This window comes from Denticeps clupeoides, chromosome 8 (assembly GCF_900700375.1).
Source record: "Denticeps clupeoides chromosome 8, fDenClu1.1, whole genome shotgun sequence".
In the NCBI taxonomy this organism is placed as follows: domain Eukaryota; kingdom Metazoa; phylum Chordata; class Actinopteri; order Clupeiformes; family Denticipitidae; genus Denticeps; species Denticeps clupeoides.
In genome coordinates this window covers 419117-444307 of record NC_041714.1, presented here as the reverse complement: position 1 = coordinate 444307, position 25191 = coordinate 419117, and the positions used below count along the sequence as shown (strand labels likewise).

General features: G+C 42.0%; 1 protein-coding gene across 2 annotated transcripts; it reads right to left on the bottom strand.

Moving 5' to 3' along the window:
- Window positions 1-1215: 1215 nt before the first annotated feature.
- On the bottom strand, window positions 1216-24457 carry pcnx2 (pecanex 2). Of its 2 annotated transcripts, none has more exons than XM_028988149.1 (34): window positions 23985-24457; window positions 23580-23782; window positions 23389-23506; window positions 23221-23263; window positions 21738-22811; window positions 19430-19574; window positions 18799-18941; window positions 16635-16707; window positions 16362-16497; window positions 16142-16284; window positions 15896-16049; window positions 15763-15795; window positions 15331-15502; window positions 15128-15238; window positions 14959-15050; window positions 14575-14684; window positions 14382-14487; window positions 14032-14124; window positions 13687-13837; window positions 13462-13515; window positions 10610-10764; window positions 10270-10378; window positions 9548-9677; window positions 9321-9379; window positions 8414-8629; window positions 7994-8247; window positions 6953-7186; window positions 6763-6866; window positions 6496-6640; window positions 5135-5365; window positions 4762-5036; window positions 4407-4573; window positions 2268-2710; window positions 1216-2114 (listed from the first exon to the last, which is right to left on the bottom strand). In XM_028988149.1, exons 1-34 carry the CDS (start codon window positions 24135-24137, stop codon window positions 1941-1943), a joined length of 6003 nt encoding a protein of 2000 aa, XP_028843982.1. In that variant the 5' UTR covers window positions 24138-24457; the 3' UTR covers window positions 1216-1940. The 2 variants fall into 2 exon arrangements, with proteins under 2 accessions (XP_028843982.1, XP_028843981.1); XM_028988148.1 differs by having other exon boundaries at window positions 10610-10787; window positions 13462-13603; window positions 23985-24456.
- Between the last annotated feature and the right edge of the window lie 734 nt (window positions 24458-25191).

Sequence of the window (25191 nt, the reverse complement as noted above, 5' to 3'; positions counted from 1 at the left end):
TTTTTGTCCACCAGATGGCGACCCAGCCATGGAGCCGAATCCCAGCTTCCTGACTTGAATGCTGGTGCAAGGCGAGGTGGACAAGCCCCAAGGTACCCCTAAGTCCAGCCAGGGGGGTGCTCCCCCAAAGAAATTTTTTGGGGGGGTGCAGTTCGGGTTGGGGGCTCCTCCTGAGGGGAGGGTGAGTGGGGAAGCGATGGAGCTGGGTCCTCCGGTAGCCGGTGAGGAGGGCGGGCCAGTCATGGGCCTGCGTCCGCCTCCAGAGGGGTGGAGTGACATAGAACCCCCTGGTAGGCATGAGGACCCAGCTGGGATGGGCAGGAAGAGGGCCTGCTTGTCCCACCCCCCCCTTGGCACCAGCCTGGGGTGCCTGGAACGGTCGCCGGAGGCTTCGGGGCCACCTCCCTGCGTGGTGCAGGGAGGTAAGCTGGCCGCTCTGCCAGCAGGGACACAAGCCTAGGGTGCCGTATGTGGTTGCCAGATGCTCCGGGACAACCTCCCTGCGTGGTGCAGGGAAGGACACAAGACGTGTCAGAGGGGACGTGCGGAGACAGGGCCCACACATACCCGGATGGATTGGCCCTGATTATTATGTGCAGGTCCGAGGGTCCAGGGCAGCCATGCAGGACCATACCAGGGAGCCAGGCCGAGGGACCGGGGCCGCCATGCCTGACAACGCTGGGGAGCCAGCCCGAGGGACCGGGGCCACCACGCCTGACCACGCCGGGGAGCCAGCCCAAGGGATCAGGGCCGCCACGCCTGACCACACCGGGGAGCCAGCCCGAGGGACCGGGTCCTCCAAGGGGAGGATACAGCAGGGCAGGACCCCTGTGGTTGCCGCCGTCCGCCCCGCCGCCTCCACTGATTGTACTGCTGGGGCTCCGAGGATGTAGCCCTTGGAGGGGGGCTCTGTCAGGATTGACAGCACCTGGGCTCATCACCTGTGCCCAATCCGGACAGCCGATAAAAGACTGGAACTCCGCCCCTTCTGGAGCTCCGACATTTTCATGGACTCGGTCATGAACTTGACTTCCGTTGGTGAATGTGTTTATGTTTTGAGTTCTGGCAATCGCCACACGTCTGCGGGCTCGTTTGTGTTTTTCCCATTGGTTTAAAGTGTTTCAGCTTCCGAGCAGGGTATATTTGTGTTAATTGTTTATTTATAATAAAACCCCGTCCCCAGCATGTCCCACCTCTGCGCTTCCTTCCCCCGTCAGCTTGCAGTCGTGACATATAGAATGACATATAGAAACAAATTACTTCACCAACACCAGCCTTTTGTTCCAAATTTGTGAAATGTACGATAATCCGACAAATAATTTTATTTCATCCAACATACAGTAGGTGATCTCTATCAAAGGGTTACTGCAAATGTTTTTCCAAACTGTAGGCTAGCCATATGCCTGCTATAATATAATTTTCTATAATATAATTAGTGTTACCAATCCCTAGGTACAACATGTTTACAATATAATAAATCAAATATGTGTCCTCTTAATTAAAATCTCATTATTAACAACATAGTTTTACTACCATATAATTTGTGCTTCAGACTTTTCATTTCAGTCTGAAATTGTTTGAGGTTAATGAGTTGTTCAGTGTTATTCTGACTAACTAATATTAATAATGGAATAGAGACTAGTGAGCAATACATCATTTGGTAACACAAAGAGTTTCGGATTTCATACCTGCAGTATTGAGTCACGATTCGGGAATAAATGTGTAAACAGAATGGGGATATAACGTTGTGGACAGAAATCACACAGAAAGGGAACCAGTTCAACATTTACAATGTCAGCTTCAGCAATGTGTGTTTGTGAATGGAATATTGAAATACACACATCTTTTCTGGGTGCACGTGAATATTAAATGTGCAGAATCTCACAGTTCACATGTACATTCAAACATGCAGCAGAGTGAGGCATGTTCTGGTGGAAGACTCATATGGTCTTTTGCTCTTGAAAATCCTGGAAGGCAGAGGTGGTGGAGGAGTCCTCCTGGCTTTTATCGGTGCACTGTGTGCCACTCCTGTCAATGGACGGGGTGTTCTCTTTCAGCCCTGTGAAGAAGTTGGAGTTGGTTGCATCCAAGCTCTCGTAGGCCTCTGATGTCCACTGTATACAAAAACAGTACAGGGCTGTTTAACTCAGTGCTTTTGAAATGTTAGACACAAAACATTTTACAACTGATCTTGCTCTTAGACATGGTGTGTGAAGTATGAGAATCGGCAGTCAGCACAGGTTTCTTGGGACGCTCTGTGTTCTCACCTGTGTGGTTCGGCTCCCAGTGTACGCAGAAGGTCCCCCCATAGCGATGTTGATGCTACTGGATGACTGAGTGTCGGTTGTATTGCCACCCTCAGCTGCTGATAGGCCAGAGATGACCAGGCCACTGGAGAAGCTGCGTTTTCCAAAGAGCAGGCTGAGCGTGGAGCTGGACGAGGATACTTGGCTAGAGCGCTGCTGGTGCCCCCCTCCACCCACACCTGCTGCTGCTGAGGACTGGACCCCAGTTGTTGGCAGCCGGGGCACTTGGGAGAAGATAGAGGCGATGGAGGTGTTGAAAGACATCTGACTGTTGGACAAACGCTGGACCAGGCCTTGACTGGAGGCTGTGACCTGCTGGCTGTCTAAAACTGGGCCTGATTGGCTGGTAACTGGAGAACGCTGGCCATGAGGCTGCACTGACCGGCTGCGGTACTCTCTCCGCGCTGGTTTGGGAACAGAGACAACCTCATCAAACGACATCAAAGACAATGACATTCAACCCTCATATTGGACAACACACTACCAAATGGAAAGTGACACATTTCATTTACAGTGTTTGTGTACTCTGGACCCTGGTATGGCAGCCAAAATAAGTATCTATCATTTGTAGTTTCACCACCCAACAGGGTTCAGTGGAGTAAAAGCTCTTTACAGTCATGGCCAAAAGTTTTCATGGTCACAATACTGGTTTTCATAAAGTTTGCTGCTTCCGTTTTTATTGTGGCAATTTTCATATACTCCAGAAAGAGTGATCACATGAATCGCAAAGTACCTCTTTGCCATGAAATTGAAACCCATTTCCACTTTATTTCAGCCCTGCCACAAACGGACCTGCTGAGATCATTTCAGTGAGCCTCTCATTAACACAAGTGAGAGTGTTGACTAGCACAAGGCTGGAGATCATTCTGTCATGCTGACTGAGTTACAATAGCAGACTGGATGCTTTAAAAAGGGTGATGCTTGAAATTATTGTTCTTTTTCTTTTAACCATAATTACCTGCAAGGAAACATGTGCAATCATTATTGCATTGCATAAGCAGGGAAGTGGTGGCCTAGTGGGGCAGTGGTGGCCCAGCGGGTCAATGGTGGCCTAGCAGTTAAGGAAGCGGCCCGGTAAGCAGAAGGTTGCCGGTTTGAATCCCGATCTGCCAAGGTGCCACTGAGGTGCCACTGAGCAAAGCACCGTCCCCACACACTGCTCAACTATAAAGCACTGATTAATAAGGAATGGGTTGCCATCAGTCAGGATGTGGCCCAGAAGTTGATTGACAGCAAGCCAGGGCGAATTGCAGAGGTCTTGGAAAAATAGAGCCAATACTGCAAATATAGACTCTTTGAAATAAATTTGATGAAATGTTCAATAAAAGACTTTGAAATAAAATGCTTGTAAAATGCTGAAGAAGCAAACTTTGTAAAAATCTCTATTTGTGAAATTCTCAAAGCATTTGGCCATGACCTTATAAACCCACAATAGATTATAAAAACATTGACAGGGCTTTCTTATTGTCACATTATTACTTTAGGGGGCAATTTTACCAGTCCTCATAATGTCATAACCCTCCTCTTCAAGGAACCCCACATGGATCTTACTATATGTGAAGCTGTTCTTTTTTAATGGTTTTCTACTCACTTGCTTTTATTGTGCTGCTTTAAAATGCTAGCCACAATTCACTTGACTCTTATGCTCAATGTTTATATATACCGACATTTATACATTTAGGCTGCAGAACTAATAAAAATCCTGTCCCATAATATCATACTCTCAAAGTATATATAGTAAATAAACACAGGGTACATAACATGAAGATCCAAAATCTCACCTAATGTGCAATGAAAAGCTACTTTAGTGTATTATTGGGATTGACAAAAACAAAAAAACAATAATAATCATAATAATAATAATAATTGAAGTCCCATGATGAATTCTTGCAGCTGCAACCCTGATTATGACTAAGTGAATATTACTATTATCCACACAAAAAAGTGCTAGAGCAGTCTCTGGTGGTATCACCAAAAAGATGGTTCTGAAGAGGAAAACATTAGAATGGTAGGGATTTGGATGTATATCAAATAATATTTTTTCTGCAGCAAATACTTCATTACTGCAATCAAAACAGTTGGAAATATGATGTAAATTACTGCTATATTGGTGCCTGCTGGCCTGAGAAGTTCTGGGCTGGGCCTGGTACATGCTGAGGCTCTGGGAAGTGATGGAGTTGTGGTTCTGGCTCAGAAAGGATCCTGCACAGTCCACATCTTCCATGTTAACGCCACTGTTACAGCTGGTCAAGTTGTCTTTCCTAACCCTGAATAAAACAAGAATCTGTGATTCCATGCTACCCCAGTACAGCACTGTTGAAAAAGATTAATCACATTTTTTTGAAATATATTGATTATTTCAGCACAACCTACACACCCTCCAGGTGCAATTATTCATGAAAATTATTCATGATATTATTACCATCATAGGTTAGCAAGTCCTAGATTCACTCACCGGAGCCACTTGTTGCAGAGCCATGCATGAAGGGTGTCCAGGCCTACAGGCCCACCCCAGATCCCACGCAGCTGCTTGTGGGTGCCCATGTAGGAGGTGGTTAGGGGGGACACATACATGGGGTATCCCAGTGGTTGGTCACAGGATGAGTTTATCATGTTGCGCAGGGCCTGCTTGGAGTTCTGAATGCTGCCACGTTCTGGGTTCCTGTTCCGAAGGAATACCAGCTCCTGTTGCTGGCCTGCCCATAGACCACGCACACACTCTTTATTGATCTGGAGGAAGGAACAGGAAAAGAACAAACAAAAATTTGAAACAAAATGCTGCAAAGATGCAAAAATATGTCTGAATGAATATAGGTGTAAACGAACACCTTGATGACTTTGAAGCTGAGGTGTCGCTTGTAAAGCATGATGATCTTGTATTCATCTGTGCCATCATCCACCATGTGGCGCAGAGTAAGCAGTGTGTCCCGGCTGGACAGTACTGCTTTTCGCCAGGCGGGGTCGCTCTCGTGACAGATCACCAGGCTTGTAGTGTAGTTCGTAATTGCCTCATACAGGATGGTTGGCTCCTCTGTCTCTTCCAGGCAGGTGAAATGGTCCTGTTGGGAGAGTTCAGAATTCTGAGCCAAGGGTCATTCAATTGCCTTCGGGCTGGTGAGTGCTTTAATTGGATCACCAGTACAAAGATGGTTTTGAAGTGACAATTTGTAGTATGCCTTTCCAGCTCAATTCAGTACCATTGGAAGCACGACCATGAGACCAAAATTTGAGAATTACGGGAGCATGATCGCATTATGGTAGCCAAACACCATCCTACTTAATTGCTCTTATAATACCTCTCATTGCACCTTGTATTCTCCCTCTAGTACTGCTCACCTGGTCCCTCCAGAGCTGAAGGTACAAGGAAGACACTCATCTAGACTTTTCTCTGTCTTGGCCCCTAGGTGGTGGAATGAACTTCCCCTCGAGGTCAGAACAGAACAGTTGCTAAGTATTTTCAAATGGCAGGCTAAGACCTTCCTCTTTAGAGAATACTTAGACTAACTTGTAACTTTCTTATAGTCTGACTTAACTAAGAAAAACTTTAATCAAGCAAAAAATAAATTATTTGTATTCATAGTTGGTTCCTAGTGAACGAGAACTGATTACTTCATTGATGGTAACATGAAAGCACGTTGTAATTTGCCCTGGATATGGGCGTCAGCCAAATGACTCAAATGTAAATGTAAATGTGTGATTGCAAAGAGATTGTGACTCTAGACACACAATGCTAAACTAAGACAGTAGTCTAATGCATCCTTTTGCGTTGTCCATGAACCACAATGGCCGTAGACTATTTAATTGAGCACAAGTCTATTCCCATTCCCCAACTGCACTGGAACTTTTAAACTGGATTACTTCCCTCTTCATCCCTATTGCATGGACTCCGTCTTCTCTTTTGTTGTACTTGTTGCAACTCTCTACATTTTTTTACAACATTGCTCCAAAAAATGGCATTTCAAATTTCTGTGTGAGTTGCATGAAACATGATTCTGCTTGAGTTATATGAGAGATGGTACTGAAGTGGAACATGGCATCATTTCAGGCATACATCTCATGCATCTGATGTCATACAGGCTGTTTCTAATTCAGAACACCCTAAACTTGACACAAAAAACTGAGAACTCAAGAAAGGTATGTACATATAAATAACTATACACAATTCAACAGTGGCTGCAGCAGCCTTTACCTGATGGAGTTTCAGGCTCATCCTAATGCCTGGAGCTACCACCTTCTGGAGCAGATCCATGTCAGCAAAGACCCATTCATCTTTACTGGCGATGCGGAAATCTCCCTTAAACAAGGTGTTGAAGCCATATAAGAAGGATTCCAAGCTAGGGGGAAAAAAACATAATTTTTACAGTGCATTGTACACCTGTGATGGGAAAACATTCCCATTCTCACATACACCTTAAAACTCTTGAAAAGAGAGAATTATTTTAATTACAGCATGTACCTGTTAGACATGTTGTGGGATGCCGTTCCCAAAGACCTTCTACCCAGGAGAGACAAGGCAAAGCATAAAGTGACAAGCGGGGAGTCTTCATCACTATCCACAGGCTAAGAGGGACAATAGAGCAATCATAATTCATTATTAATGTAACATATCATTATAAGACAGTTTGTATGAGCTGCATGGACCTCACCTCCTCCTGTTTGGTAGCGCAGTACTGGATCCACTCTAGGTACACATTACAGAAGCTGGCCCTGGTGACCCCCTGCAAGCACTGTACATAATCCTCATCAATCTTCATACTGAACACTGTGGGGTCACGCTCAATGTGATGCCACTTGGAATAGGCCAACAGAGCCTCTGACATGAATGAGTCAGTAATCCAGGTCTTCAGTTTTGGAGATTGAATCAGGAAGTAGATGATGCTCTGTGGGAGAGTTGGACACAAATCTTTGAGAATGTGCAAATGGAACGAATCACACAGCAAAACAGTAATTATACTCCACTGTTAAACAATTTCACTCATGAAGAAAAGTTTGTCACTCATGAAGAAAAAAAAATCTGGATCTCCTATATGGTCTTTTGGTGAAGTATTTCTAGTCATTTTGTATAGTGACCTTGAGTTTACGACCAGATAAAAGATTATAGGGTTTATAATGTTTTATGGGGTTACCATGACACATTTGTACACCATTTTTATAACAGGTTAGAGTTTCTGGGGTTTTAGGAATACAGCCTCCACCTATGCACCTTATTCACACCACACACTGGGCAGATAGATTTTTGCTTTAGTGTTGAATATGATTGAAGGCAATGTGATTTTTGCATAACTTTTATGTGTAGCTTATTTTTTACCAAGACACTATATGTGTTCCCTTTTGTTTCATTGCAGAAGGTCACGTTTGGTTCAGTTAACGTTACACTGACAGCATTTATCAGACAACCTTATACAGGCGACACTCAGGGTTGTGTCTTGCTCATAAACACAATGGTAGTAAATGGGGTTTGAACCTGAGACTTAGTGCTTTTCTGGTTCATAGGTGGGTGTGCTATCTGCTAGGTTACTACCATGTTATGTAAAGTGTCTTTTGATTTACCTCTTTTATAGGCCTAGGACATTTTGGAAACGTTCTGAATAATGACTTTTTGGAACTGAAAGTCTGTTTGGTCCCTTACAGGACAAAATTATTCCAGGATTAACAGCAAGACAGAAGTTTCAGTAGATTGATCCTACCTTCAGGTAGTAGGAGACGAGCAGTTTTCGCAGGTCGTAAACCTGCAGCATGGTGGCAGCGTTGTTCTCGCTGATGCTGTAGCCCTCCAACAGGTACTTGGTGGTGGTGACCTCCCAGGCCAGCCAACGAAGGTTAAATGCAGCATTGCAGGAGAGGATATGGGGAAGGTGGCCTGGTTCGCAGCAGCAGCAGGTGTCATCTTCCTCCACTCCCTCTGTGATGGCTTCAACCTCGCGTTGCTGGCAATATGTTCCTGAATGGAACAACATGTGTACATTGTTTCAAATTCAACACGGAGCAATGGCTACACACAATCAAAACAGGAAAACAGCACAAGCAGAAATTTTTGCATGAATACAATCTAATGCCCCAAAATGGTCCACATAGCTCACAGCAGGTAACGTGTTTGAGGACCTCACCCCTGAACTCCAGTCCTCTGAGCTGGAATGTCACCAGGCCATTGCCAATCTCAATCAGATGCACAAAAGCGTTGAGGTAGTCAGAAGCCAGGATGAAGCAGTCACCAGAGCTGTAGTTCCCCCATCGGCCCAGCATCAGGTCTCCACAAAGAGACTGCTGCAGAGAGCGAGTTAGGTACTCGTAGAAGATCGAGTTGAGGTTGTTATCATCACACCCTAAACAAGAAAACAGTAGTCCATTGAATGAAAGGTTTATGAAACCAAATATATTAAATAAAATTCTATCATGAAAGGCTACTGAAATTCTGAAATGCTTCTTATGTGCCACCACCAGGATAGCAGGAAGCAGACAAGGCCAGGGTCGGCATCTCATATAAAACCCTGGTGGCCATCTTGAACGTTGCAATTTATTCTCTTTGTCGCTAGCCTTTTAAAATTGATTGATCCTGTCTCAAGCCAACCGAATATACCTTGTCAATTATTTTAGACCCTCCTTGTCTGTACCTCGGTTATTCCAGATTACAGACCAACCGCTTTGCCCTTGACCATGCTCTTGCCTCGTCCTCTGATGCTCCAGTCACTGATGCCCTTGACCCATGCAGCCTGACAATGCAACAGCCAACCACCTTTCACTAAAAGTACTCAAAGCTAATCACAGTTTCCTCTGTTACCTCAACGTCTCTGTCATACAGTCACACATCCTCCCCTGCCTACTTATTTCATTATATAAATTAAATTCATACTTACATAGCACATACTGTATTTTTTGGAGGATAAACTCACAAACGTAGCTGCATTATCAGACCAGACCATGGTGATAATACCTCTTAATATTTTGACTGGTCAATGACAACCTACATATATACACTAAAAGAAAAAGTGGTGTTCATATACTATGGAAACATACCTGTGTCTTTGTCAACTTGAGATACTAGTCTGCTGTTGGAGTTGTCAATGCGTTTTGTGCTGCAAATGCAACAAAGTACACAAACTAAAATACATGTATGAATGTATATTACCATTAAACATAGAACTTATAACTGGGACAGTCATCCATTTAAAGCAGAAGAGAGTGTATGACAAAACCTTTAGAAGGCTTTCACTTTTGAATTTATACTGGCAAAAGTGTTTTACTTGTAATTCCTCTCCCAAAACTTGACAGGGCGAGGGTAGGATGTGATGAATATGGCGCTGCCAAGGAACGGGCTGAGAGGCGTGTATAAGAGTGTGGTGATGAAGGTCTGTAAGAGCAGCATGGCAGAGTCTGTACTACAGCATGAAGGAAAATTCTCCATAGTGGGGAAAATACATGAGACAGCACTCATTCTTAACATAAAAACCAATACTTAACAAATAACACACAAATATCAAAGGCTGCATCAAAACAGGAGATTAAAGGTATATGCAGTAGTGGCAGGGGTTGGAATCCACCCCCAATCTACTTCACAATGCTCCCTGGGCACAGTTCATTGCTGCCCACTCCTCACTCATGGGTCAAGGGTTAAATGCAGAGGAAAACCTTTTGTTTGTTTTGAAACCTGTTGTGTACACTACAATGCTGTGTATATAGTAGTAGTAGTACATTATATTATAGTATATTATAAAGTATTAAAGTTTAAATGCAGGCCTGGTCTCACATGCTTCCAACTTGCAACTACCAGTGAATGAAAGGGGGTAAGTATAATATCTCATCCAAGAAAATGATTTATGTTTAGAGTAAATAACAGTGGAATGAGATCTTAGGTGCATGGAAAGATCAGCTGGAAGCTGGAGGCAAAGTGAGTACTGGCACTCAAGAGCGAAAAAAACAACATAGGCTACAGGAAATATTCATGAATATTGAGAAAAAAGGATACGAGGCACAGCAAATGGCTGGGCGAAAGCATGAAAGGCACTGCCCCAAGCAATCTGCCAGGGAGCAATGTACACCAGGATGAAGTGTAGCTTGTGGAGGAGGTCCCAAAGCTGCAAGAGACACCATTATTTTTGGGCCTTACCCAGGCCTTACATTCAAGTGTATAGAGACATTTTCTTTTTGTAGGACAACTTTGTTAAACTCAGTAAGTGGATGTGTAATTTGTGTACTTTCTCATAAATTTTCCCATCCAATGTTCAGAGCCCACAAGGACATCATATGAAATCTTGGAGTTAGTAGGGATCACAAAGAAGATTATGAAATATATGTTAGGGACTGACCTTGTGGAAGACAATAGTCATAATAAAAAAGTTGATTAAGAAGGTCTCAGATGCCATGCTGCAGTCGAACTCGAAGAAGATGATGGTGAAGATGAGGGTGACGAACTGGTAGCTGGGATTGCAGAAGGAGGAGCGCAGTAACTTCATCCCAGCAACTGTCATCAACAAGACATCAAAGCTGGAGCAAGACACAGAGGTCTGAGCCACTCAGGTGGACAGACACGTTCATGGTGCAACAGCACTAAGGTGACAAAGAGCACCAGACACAGCAATGCATGACAGAGCATAGTAAACATATGATACACACACACTACACTTTACTACATATGTATGTGTGTGTGTGTGTACTATACAGTACCTGACAAAAGTCGCTTATGTATTTTGAAAAAACACCTGCTATTAACCTGACTTTTAATTAATCAATTGGTGTTAGAAATAGCTCATATGAACAGCTAAAACCCGACCAAATGATGATTAATGCATTGTAATGAAGTTTCACTGACAGAAAAGGTAAAATTTTGATAAAATGTTTTGTCACCTATACAGAAATTTACTGCAACTACAAAAATTAAGTAGTGAGAGATCCAAATTGAATATCTTGTATGACTTCCATGAGCTTGAAGGACTGCATCAATGCGGTTTGGCAAGGATTCATACAATTTATTGACAAAGTCATCAGGAATAGCAAAGAAAGCAGTCTTGCATGCCTCCCAGAGTTCATCAATATTCTTTGGTTTCATCTTCCATGCTTCCTCTTTCATCCTACCCCACACATTTACATTTACAGCATTTATCAGACGGCCTTATCCAGAGCAACTTACAATCAGTAGTGACAGGGACAGTCCCCCTGGAGCAACTTAGGGTTAAGTGTCTTGCTCAGGGACACAATGGTAGTAAGCGGGATTTGAACCTGGGTCTTCTGGTTCATAGACGAGTGTTTTACCCACTAGGATACTACCACCCGCTCAATGATGTTCATGTCTGGTAACTAGGCTGGCCAATCCTAGAGCATCTTGATCTTCTTCACCTTGAGGATCTTTGATGTGGGGAAGTATGTGACAGAGCACCATCCTGCTGCAGAATTTGGCCTCTTTTATAGTTGGGAATAAAAAAGGTAGCTAAGATTTCTTGGTATTTCAGACTATTCATGTTGCATTCCACCCTGCAGATCTCTCACACACCCCCATACTAGATGTAACCCCAGACCATGATTTTTCCGCCACCAAACATCAGTGTTTTCTGGGTGAATCTCAGATCCATGTGGGCTTCAGTAGGTCTCCTGCAATATTTGCGGCGACTGTGGTGTAATTCAACAGAAGATTCATCTGAAAAATCCACCTTCTGCCACTTTTCCAGCGTCTATCCTTTTAGCAGGCTGTGGGCTTTCGCAATTGTCTTTTGTTTGGTGCTGGCTTCTGGGCACTGATTTGACCATTTCGAGACAGAATCCAACAAACTGTTCTGGTTGACACAGGGACTTCAGGTGACCAAGTCTAATTGATCTGTTATTAGTCACAGGTGAAGCTCATATGACAAGGCGACAACACTTATGTCTTTGCAAAAATTGACTCAATGGGCTTTACCAAGCTTTGAATATTAGAATACTTTTTGACAGATGCGTTTTGCACTGAAACATTATTACAAAAGCTGTTGGGAATAAAATGAGCCATTTCTTGTTAAAAAAAAAATCTTGATTCTAAATATAATTCAGGAGCACTTGAGATCAATTTGTACATAAGTGACAAGACTTTTGTCAGGGACTGTATATACTATATCAAACATTGACCAAATATTGATTTATCTAAAGAATTTATTGCTGAATGATCTTATTTTCATGAAACAGTGACATTATGATAGGGTTTTGTTTTATTTTATTATGTTAGCACTGGGTTGTATTGGTGCTTTGGACTTAACAGTACTGTATATATGATCATTAGAAATACCCTGGCATCTCATGACAATGTCATTCTGCAATAAACAACAACAACATTCCACCATGTTTTACCATTAAATGCTTTCCTAACACTAATACAAAATATTTCATGTCTGTTATGTAGCCAAGATATATTGAAAAAGAACTCCTCTATTTGTAGTTGCTGGTATGATGTAAATATGCCCATATCTGTGGTCTGATAATTGGATATCACTGAATACACTGGATAAAAAGTAATGAATCCCTGCCTAAAAGAACATTTTACTTTAAAATAAGATTCTTGTATACTTTAAAATAATATTTTTTCAAGCTGATTAAGTAGTCATGCTCTTTGAACTTTTAAAGGGCAACTACTTAACATCAAGGACACTATCAATGCTTCAGCTTTCCATACCACTGCCAGCCAACGCTGAATTTACCTAATGGGCGAGGCTCAATCAAAAGCTGATGGCTACTGATAAAAAAGCACTTTACAGTACAACACCATCCAAATTAAATCTGATGCAGATTAACAGGGCAGCACTGGCCAAGACTGCAATGTCAAACTTGGTTTGGACATTGGGCAATAATGTATGCCTGGATAGATGAGGCCTTTGTTCCAGTCACAAGAGTCATTGTTGGAAGTAACCGAGAGTGTTCTGGGCTTGGTGATGTATTGTGTGGTGATGGGCCTGGGAAAGGTTTCCTTTTGTGTAAGAAGAAGATTAATGGTGACATTAATGTCTTGTGTGTAACCAGGGCCGAGGCCAGATTACAATGCCATCCACCTGGAAAGAGGACACTTGTATTTGTGTCTTTACACTCATGGGGCAAAAGGTTAAGTGTGAGAGTGTTCTAGGGTAAAAAGGGTCTTCGGTTTAACTTTTATAGCATGTTAATGATCAATGCGGATTTGAAAATACAGGAAGTGGCTACTCACTGGATGCCAAATTTTTTGCTGCGGCTGAGGACGAAGCCATCATTCGTGAGGGCGCTGAGGACAACAGCAGGATATACCACATACTTCTCAAATGAAAGCAAGCCCACATAAAGACGCTCAAACCACATCAAATGTGCGTCCTCTGAAAGACACACGCAAAAATAAGTGTAACTGGCTGAAATCTAAAAGCCAGTGCGAAAGAGAGACTACCGCAATGTGGTTTACCTCTGGGCTCAAACTGTGAATATTCCCTGCTCTTCAGCACTGGATGGGAAATCCACAGCCAAGGGTGGTGTTTCCGTAGCTGCGGGATCAGGTAGTGGGTGACAAAGCCCACAGTCACAGCCAGAGCATACAGCACTATAGTGACAAAGGGCTGCGGGTTGAACAGTGAAAAATTACTCACAATTCCAGCATAAACTGTAGTACATGTTTAAGATTAAAATCCATCTGCGTGCAGCTAAAGCACAGTTCAGTTCTGGTGTTAACAGGTTTCATTATCCAGGATCAAAGGAAGCAAAGAGAAATCGGCAAAAGTCCCAAAACAAGTGCAGACATGAAGTAACTCACTCTGAGGGAAAGGAAGACGGTGCTGGCAGTGATCGCAAAGGTCAACACTGAAGCTAGTGTGCACACCACCAGGTCTGATATTAGAATTTCTCTCTGAAAATAAGTTAAAATTGTGTTTTGCTTGACTGACACTGGGTCAAAATGTACACAGTATAATCAAGTGTTTGTACATTTATAAGATCTGTCAACATTTTATTATTCTAAATTGCTGTCATGATTTATTTAGAAATCAATTATAGAGAAACAGAAATATTTCCCATAAAAAAAGCCTAAATGTATAATTTAGAAAGTATTAAAAGTAAAAATTAATAATCTAAATAAGTATGATTCAGAACAGAGAATAGACTTACCACTGAGTTCCTGAGCTTCTCTGGAAGAGGATCTAGATTGTCTGAAGATTCCTCTACCTCCTCCTTCCCACCTAACACTGGAATAAGTTTTGATTTTACCAAAGATCTAAAGAAAACACAAAATCAAACTTTTATATGACAGAAAAGAATTGCTTCAGTGAGCATGATTAAGATCTCGATCTGGCAATTTTACATGAGTACAGAGGGGTCGCTGCTCTGTCGACTGAGGTGATAAGAGACAACCACGATCAAACCACAGAAACTAGAGAACAGTGCTGGGATGTGCTGCTCGTCCCATGGCTCCTAGAAACACAGAAGTCATTCTTTTAAAAAAACATGAAACCAAGCAACTTCAGCAATATTTGTTAATTAAGTGAAGTGATTGTCACATGTGATAAACAGCACATGTGACAGCACATATGCACATTAACAGTTGTTCAGTTTGTTTAAGTTACATAAAGTTGCTTATTTTGTGCTGAAAAAAAAGAGTAGCTACTCCCAAGCTGTGGTATTATTTAGAGATGAACTGGATTAGTGGGACTTGTGTATGACTACAGTGGATTCCAGTCAGATGTACCTTTAATGCCCCAAGGCAAAATCCATAGAGCAGAGCGATTGCCACCAAACTCCTGGCTATGCTATACACAGCTGAATGCAGCCCAGTTGCCGCTGGATAAGAATCAGACAGAACAGTTTAGCAATTGCCTTTTTCCTGTTATTTGGGGGGGGGAATGAAAACAGAGTACCTGTGCCACCAAAAAAATGCATGTCGATTTGTTCCAGAAAGTATATTACAAAGGTGTTAATTTGGGGCAGAAGACCAACCAGAAAAGCGATTGGGAATAAGTATGTGAATCCTGTGGAAGAGAAAATTTTGACCAAATTGTGTATTCCTGACAAATATTTGAGAACAGCTCTGAGGATTGTTTTTTCAGTTCAAAGCACTTACCAATTAAAATATCTTTGACAAGTCTTATGACATCAGAGAGCACTATCGTCATGCCATACAAGGTAGACACTGGGAGGTCTGACTGCTTCAGCATCTGCTCCAGAATCCAGATAAGGCCACAGAAAATACAGAAGTACGCAGCTCGACTGTACGCAACTATTTGATTGTGCCCCTGCAAAGAAAGTCTCCTGCAAATCAACTTACAATCTTCAAAATGTCTTACCAAACAATATAACAATTTGTAAAAATGTTAATTATTTGCAGACTTTAATTAAAAGTGAAAATGTTTAATGATGGCCAAAAGGTATAAAATAGCTCCTTTCTTATGTAATATTTGTTAGTATTAAAATAAAAAAGGTTATGCAGTCAATTATTTAATAGTTTTATATATATTTATTAGTGGTAGTAATTGTATTATTTCAGTAGACTTACATGTGTCGGTGAAGCTGCGTCTGGTTGGACACTCTGTATGAGTATATAATGGACAGATCCATTAAACATGCATGTTCAAATAAATAGATGAGCCTGAAATAATAACTTTTGTGTATTTTGAGTCAGAACCTGCCTTTAACAGGGAATACTGGCAGCTGGCGATGACGAGGCAGAACTGGAACACCCAGATGTCTTTAAAACAGCCATGATTCAGCAGGATGAATCCCAGAAAAGACACCAAAAATGCAAGAAATATGGCCACCATGTTCTCTATCACATTTTGATTCCTGGACAAATGAGAAATCACATTCAATTAATCAATAAACCATCTTTGTTGAAGTCAGTTTCATCTAGCTTGGGCTTCCAAGTGACATCACACCTGTCCAGGAGTGCCAGCAATGTGAGCCGATCATACAGGATGCTGACCCACTTCCCAGGAAAGACTTTTAGTTTGTAGTAAAGCTTCCTGGAGGGCTTCTCCTGAGTAGATGTTTCTGAGGATTCGTCAAGAGAATCCTCTTCCTGGATGTACACAAATGCACATGTTAGTTTCAAATTGTCTGAGGAAAGGTCAAGTCTGGGAGCCAATAGGAAGTGACCTGGAAGATTTCTGGATGAGTTCTCCTGGGCCGAAGTCGGTGGACTGGGATGATCCGATGTTGAAAGGAGCAGTCAGCATGCCCTCCCACCAAGCCATCCTGGCATTCAGAGTTAGATGAGGTTGAAAGAAGATCACTGGTAGGGACAAAGATACACACACACAATCACACAGACAGTAGAATGCAATAGAAACTCCATGAGAGAATGCGCAACACCAATGATCCTGGTGAAGAAATACTGGAAGTACAGTGATATTAGGAGTTATTTTTCACCAGATATTGCCAGTGATCAGCTCAGCCCCAAGAGGTAAGTTCAGCGCTCTTTCCGCATACAGTTTTCGAGGTCCTACAAGAAAAGGAACAATTACATGAAAGGTATGTCTCATATATCATTCCCTATTAGACTATAATCACTTTTACTAGTGCTATGTGCAAAGATTTGAGCCACTGGTTTGTTTACACTTAATGAAATAGAGGATAGTATACAGTACAGACCAAAGGTTTGGACACATCTTCTCACACCTGTGTTTTCTTTATTTTTATGACCATTTACATTGGTAGATTCTCACTGAAGGCATCAAAACTATGAATGAACACATGTGGAGTTATGTACTCAACAAAAAGTGGAGACCTGGCCTCCACAGTCACCGGACCTGAACCCAATCGAGATGGTTTGGGGTAGGCTGTTTGTGATGGTTGTTATTCTCCATCCTTCACCAAGTTAAGATACTGAGATGCAGGAGTAGAGGATGTGAGGTCAAGCCTGTATCTACTGTCCAACTGACTGCCTGTTAAAAATTCGCTACTGTCATGATCCGGACCGGCAGGGGTTGACTCCGGATCCGGAGTCCAGACCGGAGTTTCATGTTTGTCCTGTGTAATGTTCCCTGATCGTGTTCACCTGCTTTCTATTTATATAATTGTATAAAACTATCCTGTTCGTGTCTGTTCGCCGTTGGGTCATTGTGCGTGTTCATGGTGCCTTGTCTCGTGTATTTTATATTAAACCCCTGTCCTGTGATCGTGCGAATGCGTCCTCCTTCATCGCAATGTCCAGCCCACCCGTGACATAATACAGAACTTCATCCCCGTAAAAAACCTGATAATGGTACAGTAACCTTGGACAGTGGCCTTCTTCAGTAAATATGTCAGCTATATCATGCACAAGTATAAAAAAATCTAATGTAAATTTAAAAACAAAAGTTATTTAACATGTCATTAAAAGGAATGTACATAACTCCACATGTGTTCATTCATAGTTTTGATGCCTTAAGTGAGAATAACATTATAACATTAAAGCGGCAGACAGAAACAGACTGGACAAGGTCATTAAAAGGGCCGAATCTGCCCTGGGTTTGGATCTGGACTCTATTGATGTCATGGCAAAGAGGAGGATTCTGTCCAAAATACGAACAATCTTGAACAATCCTTCTCACCCGCTATACGGAGTTCTCACTGACCAGAGGAGCATCTTCAGCCAGAGACTAATTATGACCAGGTGTTCTACGGAGCGCCACAGGAGATTTTTTCTCCCTACAGCCATAAAATTATATAACTCTTCTCTATAGCATTTTTACTACAGGTCAGGGACTGTCAGTAGTTCCTTAATAACAACTAATATTTTACACTTTTGTTCTCAATGTTCTAAGCGCAATATCTGATAATAATACACTTCTTCAATACTTCTTCTTTTCACTTACACTAAGTTTTAGTGCAATAGGTAACTAAATTATGTGCCAGAGCTAATTACTATTTTATTTTACTTCTATTTATTGTTATTTCTCATTGCATTTTACATTTTTAAAATTTTTTAACTTTTCTTCCTTCCCGGTAGATTAATTAATTAATTAATCTGATTAATCTGAGCAACTGTATAACCAAGAGCAATTTCCCTCTGGGATTAATAAAGTTCTTTGAATCTTGAATCTTGATCCACCAACGTAGAACTGAGCAAAGCATAGTCCCCACACACTGCTCCCCGGACGCATTTTTAAGGGTGATGGGTTAAAAGCAGAGGACACATTTCATTGTGTGCACCGTGTGCTGTGCTGTGTATCACAATGACAATCACGTCACTTTAACTTTTTAAGGAAATACTTATGCATATGTATTATGCATAACTAAGATATTTTGTAGCATTTGATGTTCAGGGAAGAGAACAGGGTTTTCATTTTCAAATACAGAAAGTGAATTATTGTCATGATCTGGACCGGCAGGGGTTACTCCGGGTCAGGAGTTTGGACTGGAGTTTCATGTAGTCCTGTGCAATGTTCCCTGATCATGCTCAACTGTTGTATAAATATATAATTGTATAAAGCTATCCTGTAATATGTATTAAACCCCTGTCTCGTGACGTTGTGCGTATGCATCCTCCTTCCTCGCCATGTCTAGCCATCGTGACAATTATTGAACCAATAACCACTGTAAAGCTACTTACTGTGCACTGTGTGGAAAGTGTAGACCTCTTCTTTAGTGGCAGCCTCTGGTTGGCATATAACTTGCAGCATGGAGCTCTCAGACTGAGATGTCTGGGAGGGCAGGGAGTCATAGTCTGGATCTTTATCTCTGTCTGACTGGGGGCTGAAGTAAAAACATATGGATAGATTTAGCAATGGTGTTATAATAAAAGATGAAACCACACAGAGGGGCACATGCCCCACATTTAAAAATAGATTTGAGCTTCTTTATAAAGACAAAGAAGTAAACAAAAGTTAATGTAGTATATTCACTTTTTGTAGTATGTTCTCTTCACTTTCACTTCACCTAATGTCTTAATTGTTCTCTTTAAATCAGTCACAGTGATGGGTTTGTTAGGACAAGCCTTTAATCTTAATATTTACATAAATGAGTACATTTAAGTACATCACATTACAAAGAGTAATCAATTGAAAAAATCAGTCCATAAAATTTCTAGTGTCTTCCTCTTGTAAGTCGCTTTGGATAAAAGCGTCTGCTAAGTAAAGTAAAGTAAAGTAAAGTAAAGTAAAAAATGACCTCCCTAAACTACTGATGATGCCCTTTATTTTGACAATGATCTTGCCTCTGTAACTGTACATGTGCGCACATACCTGTCAGGAGAGACAATGGGAATCCGTCTTTCAGGAACACCAAGAGGTGTGTTGTTCGTGGCCAAACTGTTTGGTGGATTGAGTCTTTCCCGCCCATCTTCTGTTTCTGTGTCCTCATCATTCTTCACAGTCACCATGGTGTCGTCTGCAGAAAATTTACACAACTTGAAAAGGAATGTAACTAAGTTCCTTCCACTCAAGCTTTGGTTGTGTGTTTACATGCACTAGCCTAAACAAACCCCAGGACATTTAGGGGTAAATTATTATTATTTTCATTATTAATGATATTAGTGATTAGCAACTGAATCATAGACAACATTAAATGCACTAGTTCCAATTGCTGAAATGTAATATTGACTGATGCAAAACAGATGCTATTAAAATAAACGAATGTTTCATGCACTGTACATATACTGATCTGATATGCTAATTACATTAATTAAGGACACATGTACTCCAAAAATATGATATAAATCACATTTATAGGCACACAGGGAGTGCAGAAGTATTAGGCAAATAAGTATTTTGTCCACATCATCCTCTTCATGCATGTTGTCTTACTCCAAGCTGTATAGGCTCGAAAGCCTACTACCAATTAAGCATATTAGGTGATGTGCATCTCTGTAATGAGAAGGGGTGTGGACTAATGACATCAACACCCTATATCAGGTGTGCATAATTATTAGGCAACTTCCTTTCCTTTGGCAAAATGGGTCAAAAGAAGGACTTGACAGGCTCAGAAAAGTCAAAAATAGTGAGATATCTTGCAGAGGGATGCAGCACTCTTAAAATTGCAAAGCTTCTGAAGCGTGATCATCGAACAATCAAGCGTTTCATTCAAAATAGTCAACAGGGTCGCAAGAAGCGTGTGGAAAAACCAAGGCGCAAAATAACTGCCCATGAACTGAGAAAAGTCAAGCGTGCAGCTGCCAAGATGCCACTTGCCACCAGTTTGGCCATATTTCAGAGCTGCAACATCTCTGGAGTGCCCAAAAGCACAAGGTGTGCAATACTCAGAGACATGGCCAAGGTAAGAAAGGCTGAAAGACGACTACCACTGAACAAGACACACAAGCTGAAACGTCAAGACTGGGCCAAGAAATATCTCAAGACTGATTTTTCTAAGGTTTTATGGACTGATTAAATGAGAGTGAGTCTTGATGGGCCCGTGGCTGGATTGGTAAAGGGCAGAGAGCTCCAGTCCGACTCAGACGCCAGCAAGGTGGAGGTGGAGTACTGGTTTGGGCTGGTATCATCAAAGATGAGGTTGATGGGCCTTTTTGGGTTGAGGATGGAGTCAAGCTCAACTCCCAGTCCTACTGCCAGTTTCTGGAAGACACCTTCTTCAAGCAGTGGTACAGGAAGAAGTCTGCATCCTTCAAGAAAAACATGATTTTCATGCAGGACAATGCTCCATCACAATCCACAGCGTGGCTGGCAAGAAAGGGTATAAAAGAAGAAAAACTAATGACATGGCCTCCTTGTTCACCTGATCTGAACCCCATTGAGAACCTGTGGTCCATCATCAAATGTGAGATTAACAAGGAGGGGAAACAGTACACCTCTCTGAACAGTGTCTGGGAGGCTGTGGTTGCTGCTGCACGCAATGTTGATGGTGAACAGATCAAAACACTGACACAATCCATGGATGGCAGGCTTTTGAGTGTCCTTGCAAAGAAAGGTGGCTATATGGGTCGCTGATTTGTTTTTGAATGTCAGAAATGTATATTTGTGAATGTGGAGATGTTATATTGGTTTCACTGGTAAAAATAAATAATTGAAATGGGTATATATATTTTTTTTGATAAGTTGCCTAATAATTATGCACAGTAATAGTCACCTGCACACACATATATCCCCCTAAAATAGCTAAAAATAAAAACAAACTAAAAACTACTTCCAAAAACATTCAGCTGTGATATTAATGAGTTTTTTGGGTTCATTGAGAACATGGTTGTTGTTCAATAATAAAATTATTCCTCAAAAATAATAATTCTGCACTCCTTGTATATGTCCATCGGATGGGAAAAACCGACTGTCAGTGTAAAGGTGAAAAAATCTGTTGTTTTGGGTGTAACACCTACTAAACCAATCAGAATGGCTTGTCACCTTTCCTCCTTCCACTTTAGCTCAATGGTGGACTGCTGGAGTCATCAGTTTATAAAAGCATCATTAAAGCTCATGTTCTGGGTGACACCAACAAAAAGAATCCTTAGCTTCTCTTCCTCTAGATTACAAGCAGTTCTTTCTTAGCACCAATTCAAAAGCCATGCCCTAAACAAATATTAAAGATCTTAGGACATGTTACCTTCTTCCTCAGCTTTCTCTTCACCAACTCCTCCCTCTGTTTCCAGTTGGTTTCGGCTGGCCCTTGTGCTGTTAATAGTTTCCAGTAGGGAAACAAACTCCACAAAGTTGGACTCGTTGGGAATCTCTCCCTCTTTTGCTTCCAGGTCAGATTTAGAAGAGGTCATGGAAGGTACTGTGACCTGGATGAGCACACTATCCATGCTCAGACGTTGTGTATGTGTCCTTCCCACAGGGCCACACCTCCCAGGGCCTGCTGGGATCTGCAGAAAGCCATCGGCGTCCATTTTCAGGTCCAGGGTCTCACTTTCATCTGGATGTGAGGAAACATCGATGCCTGAGGAGCTGTCATGGGTGAGCTGCGGGCTGACATTCTCCAGCTTCTCTTCAGACTCACATTCCTGAACGTCTGGACCTGCCAAGCAAGAATTGACTGGCTCTTGGGAGAGCTGCCCACCATGAAGGTTCACCTGCTGCTGGTCCTCCTCATTGGCTGCTTCCTCCTCTACCTCTACCTCTTCATGCTCCTCCTCCAATGGTGAATCAAAGGTGATTATGGGTATTTTAATCATAACCTCTCCTGAAGCTCCAGCATGGTGCTCTTGGATCATCTGGGACTGTGCTGACTCCAGGATGCTCATCTTGACTGTCTCCTCCAGTTTTGCGGCTGTTTGTGCATCGCAGCTCATTGTTATGATTATTTTGACGGTGTCATTATTATCCAGATGTACTGTGGGTCTGGAGTTGTCCACCAGGACCACTGCGATCTCATCTGAGCAGAAGGCCTCCTTGGTCTGAAGGTCCTGGATGGGAGAGAGGGCATCATCTAGAGAAGCTCGGTCCTTGTTATTGTAGTTGTGGTCCTGCGCCACATTCTCGCTCTCCTCCTCCTCGCTGGCTTTGGATGGAGGCAGGCCCTCATCTATTGTATCGGGGTCGGGTGGTGGCCTCTGTTCCTGCATCAGCAGCGGGGCAGACTGGTCAGGGTTTGGGCTGGACATGTCCTGTTGTGAATGTCTGTTCTCATCCTGGACCTTGTCTCTTGACTTCTCTTTAGATACGGAACAGCTCTGGCCTATGGCAATGGAAATGGCATATGGAAAAAATGATCAATAAACTTAAGAGTTTAGAATTATTAAACTGACATTTTACACAAACACATTGAAAACCACATTCATTACTAGAACATAAATACGATATGCTTTATTTGGCCCCAAAAAATTTACATGATCAGAATTATTAGTTATGGCCATGTAGCCCATAAATGTACATTGACCAGTAAGGACAATTCCATAAATTCTTGCTTATTTGAACATTCCAGAATCAGAGCATCCCCCCTGCAGATATGATTCAGTTTAAGAACAATTAATGCATCTTTTAATCAAGATGGTGCTTTGTAAAAATGCAGTGGTGTGGTGCATTGCCATTGTGAGTGAGAAATATCTCTTGCCGCCCTTAAATCAGGCCAGTTCTAAAAATATTACCATCACGTTCTGTATTCTTTGAATCATCCCCTTTCGGGCCCTCCTGAATGAGTAAAAAAAGGAATCAATTGAGCAGATTAAGTTGAACAGATGTAGCTGCATGTTGTCATGACACAATAGTTTATTCTGAAATTTCATTTATGTAAAAAATAAAAAAAACCCACTAACCACTCCAATCAGGCCAGGGTCCATCTCAGTCTGTTTCACAGTGACTTGAATTACTGGACTGGTGCGGTTTCTAGTCAGTACGGCCATAGCTACGCTGTCGGGAGCAGTACTGCTTTTTCTGGTGTTAAAATGAAAAAGATGTTGCAAATTTTTAAAAACCAACAGAACAAGACGTAAAGGAAATGTCTTACCTCATGTTGGCTGGAAGACATGGGTCTGAGGAGTTGCTTTTCTTCTCAGTACCTTTACTCACATCAGAAGCATCGCTCTGGGCCACTATGTCACCCTGGTCAAACATCAGATGGAGTCGATAATTCACGGACTTAATGAGAATGAAGAAAATGGTCACTGAGACACAATATATGGTGAGAGACAGGGTGGTAGGAGGCAGAGCCTAAAGAAAAAAACAGACAATGCACATTCACCTTATTAATAAGAACATCAAAATGACTCTTTACTGATTCAAAAGGCCATTTATTCTCTTTTGATGTAACTCTTAAAGATTGAGCTGGTCTGCAGCGCTTCACTGTGGCCCGCTGCATAATAATTATAATAATATTAGTGAGAATAAATGCAGCTCGGCCTGCCGCGCTCACCAGGTGCAGGGACAGTGGCAGCATGACGAGGAACAGCCACAGATAGAGATGGCACGAGTTGTTGAATTTATTCTGGTCCGGGTCGTGGTACCAGCCGCCGGTCAGCGAAGCCCACACCCCCTGCCGGAGCGTCTGCACCACCTGCGAGCCCATCTCTACATCCGCAGCCGTCTTCGCGAAGGTTTCATTCAGCGCACTGCCATGTTGGATCGGAGCCGCCGTTACATTGTGTCGGTGAGGCTGTTTTCTGGGTTATCGCGTTTTTGTCTTCATTGTCCACATTTCACATGCGTTCTGAGAACGAGTTGCGATGCTGATCGGGACACCGCATCGTCATCATCATCATCAGCAGCAGCAGCAGCTCTGTGTACGCAGCGCACGCAGGGTGTGATGGGAGGGATGCACCATTTCACCACGACCTCGCGCTGGGCAGGTGTCCTGCCGAAATATCCGTCCCGTCCAAAACACGGTCTAACTCGTCTAATTATAGTAACTCGTCTGAAATACTGACGCTCTCATAAATTATAAATATATAATTTAAGGAATGTTAACATTCAAAAACATCTCACGCATCCTGATTTAGACCCATTTAATCAAATACCCATTATATCAAATGCACACTAGCAGTCTCTGGAAGCACCTACTCATTTGTGGCACTGAAGCCACAGGACAATGAAATAACACATGAGGGTATGTGATAAACAAAATTATAGCAAACAAGGCAAAAAAACCAAACAAACATTTATTCTACTTTACTCTACAGACTCAAAGTCTAAACACGCTCATGCACAATATATTACAGTGCATTAACACTTACATATGACATACAAGCATCACAAATCTATGTAGCATGATTAAAAAACATACAATCATTTATGGCAACATTTGCAAAATATTGATAAATAACATGTATCACTTTTGATAGGGTCAATTAAGGGACATATTTTCATTCCTTGACTGAGTTAACCTGCACATAAATACTGGCAGTATTTCACACTCTTATCTTCTCTCCACCATCTTAAATTGGATAACGGGGATGGTTTACAACAGTCCTGAAGGTTTATACTGAACATTTTTTAACATTTTCTCACTCATGCTAATGAACATCTCATGAAGAAGACAATAGAGAGCAAGGCAGCCATGAAGCTAAAAAGTGGTGGAAAAACAGATTCATCAAACAAACTTCACTTTCTCCTGATACAACAAA